Consider the following 1,505-nt stretch of genomic DNA (forward strand, 5'->3'; position numbering starts at 1 on the left):
TGTGTGTGTGTGTGTGTGTGTGTGTGTGTGTGTGTGTGTGTGTGCTGAAGGTCAACAGACGATCATGCTAAGCTGGCTAACAGCTCCACCCTCTGACTGCTGCAGGGGCGTGTCTTAGAGAGAGGCTTTTATACCAGAACACAGCCGCTGTGACGAAACTGTGGAGAAGACACGTCACCGTGAAGAGTCGTTAACCAATATGCTAATTAGCCTGCAGTACCACTGCTCTACCCATATGAGCAGCAAAAAGACGTTTTTCGACCAAATATTACAGATTTGAAAAAATATGCACAAAAACATCAAAATTAGCACAGAAACAGTACTATATAACATTTTAGACACATTCTAGACAGTTTATCAGCTAAAAAAAGTTAATTTTGGGGTAAGTTACTCTTTGATAAAAATGTGTTTACTGATTTAAAAATCCTATGTCAGCATATTTTTTGTCTTCTAAAAGGAGATGTGCTCTATAAAGTGCTACAGATAACTTTCTAAATCTCTGCTTGCTACTTGGGATTATGGATTACATTGCTGGTTTAGACTCTGCTTTTTTATAAACCCTTTGATACTCATTTTTATCTCCTTTTTCAATATTTTGTTTTAACAGTGCTTAGCAGGCTTCCGTTGGYTCTTACCCACGTGCAAAGAGCTCCATAGCTCTGACGTGGAGCTTCTCTCTAGGAGAGATGTTCTGGTTGTTGGCGAGCTCCACTGTTCGCCKCACGGCACTGGCCAGACGCTCATTCAGCCGGGTGCTGCTTGTTGTGGAAACCAGCTCAAGACCTGTACTGATCACATGACCCATAACTGTGGGAAAAAACAAAACAAAATAAATTTTCATTTTGGACTTTCCCACTGCAACAGAGAAGCTCACATAGTCGCATGCACTTGTAAGGTTTTTGAGCTGAAGTCCGTTTAAAAAAAACTAAACATTCCTCAATCTGCCAATTCAAGTTTTTATGATCGTTACTTGCAGCTTTGCAGCTAGCACTGACTGCAAGTGTGTGCACATGTAAAACAAAGTTTACAACAGAGCAATATTTATCCTTTGTCTAATGCTTGATTTTCACCAGGACACCAGCCAAGGGAATTGTGTTTCACCTATGCTGAATGCTGAATATTTATAAGTCATTTTAGCTGGGTAATTATTATTATTAAACTTGCTCATCAGCAAATTATTTATTCTCCTCTAGTTATTTAAAACAAGGACAGTACAAGAAAACATTGTTGTATGTTAAAAAAACAGAACAAAACAAGAGCAACAGCTTTTTTTTTTTTCATTGGCCTTCTGGCCGGTGGATAATTTACAGACCTAGTGCCTAGTTAGGAATGATAAAAAAATAAAAAGTGCTGATAAAGAAGTAGCTTGCAACTGTCCCTCACTTTTGCACAGTCAACAATAAAATAAAAAAAGAAAAGAAGAAGGAAATTACTGAACAAGGGTCAGTGTATCTTTTAGTCATTGGCTTTTTATTTTAGAAACGGGTATTAAAAAACAAGAATTG

General features: G+C 38.0%; 1 protein-coding gene across 1 annotated transcript in view; it reads right to left on the reverse strand.

Annotated features, from left to right (window-relative positions):
- Nucleotides 1-635: 635 nt before the first annotated feature.
- Nucleotides 636-1,505, reverse strand: part of LOC106523177 (tetratricopeptide repeat protein 38) — a gene marked incomplete at its 3' end in the record, with an annotated part of 6,086 nt that continues 5,216 nt past the window's right edge. Inside the window, 1 exon segment of the mRNA XM_014016522.1 lies at nucleotides 636-807. Coding sequence (XP_013871976.1) covers nucleotides 636-807 — 172 coding nt within the window.

This window comes from Austrofundulus limnaeus, unplaced genomic scaffold (genome assembly GCF_001266775.1).
Source record: "Austrofundulus limnaeus strain Quisiro unplaced genomic scaffold, Austrofundulus_limnaeus-1.0 Scaffold147, whole genome shotgun sequence".
Classification (NCBI taxonomy): Eukaryota; Metazoa; Chordata; class Actinopteri; order Cyprinodontiformes; family Rivulidae; genus Austrofundulus; species Austrofundulus limnaeus.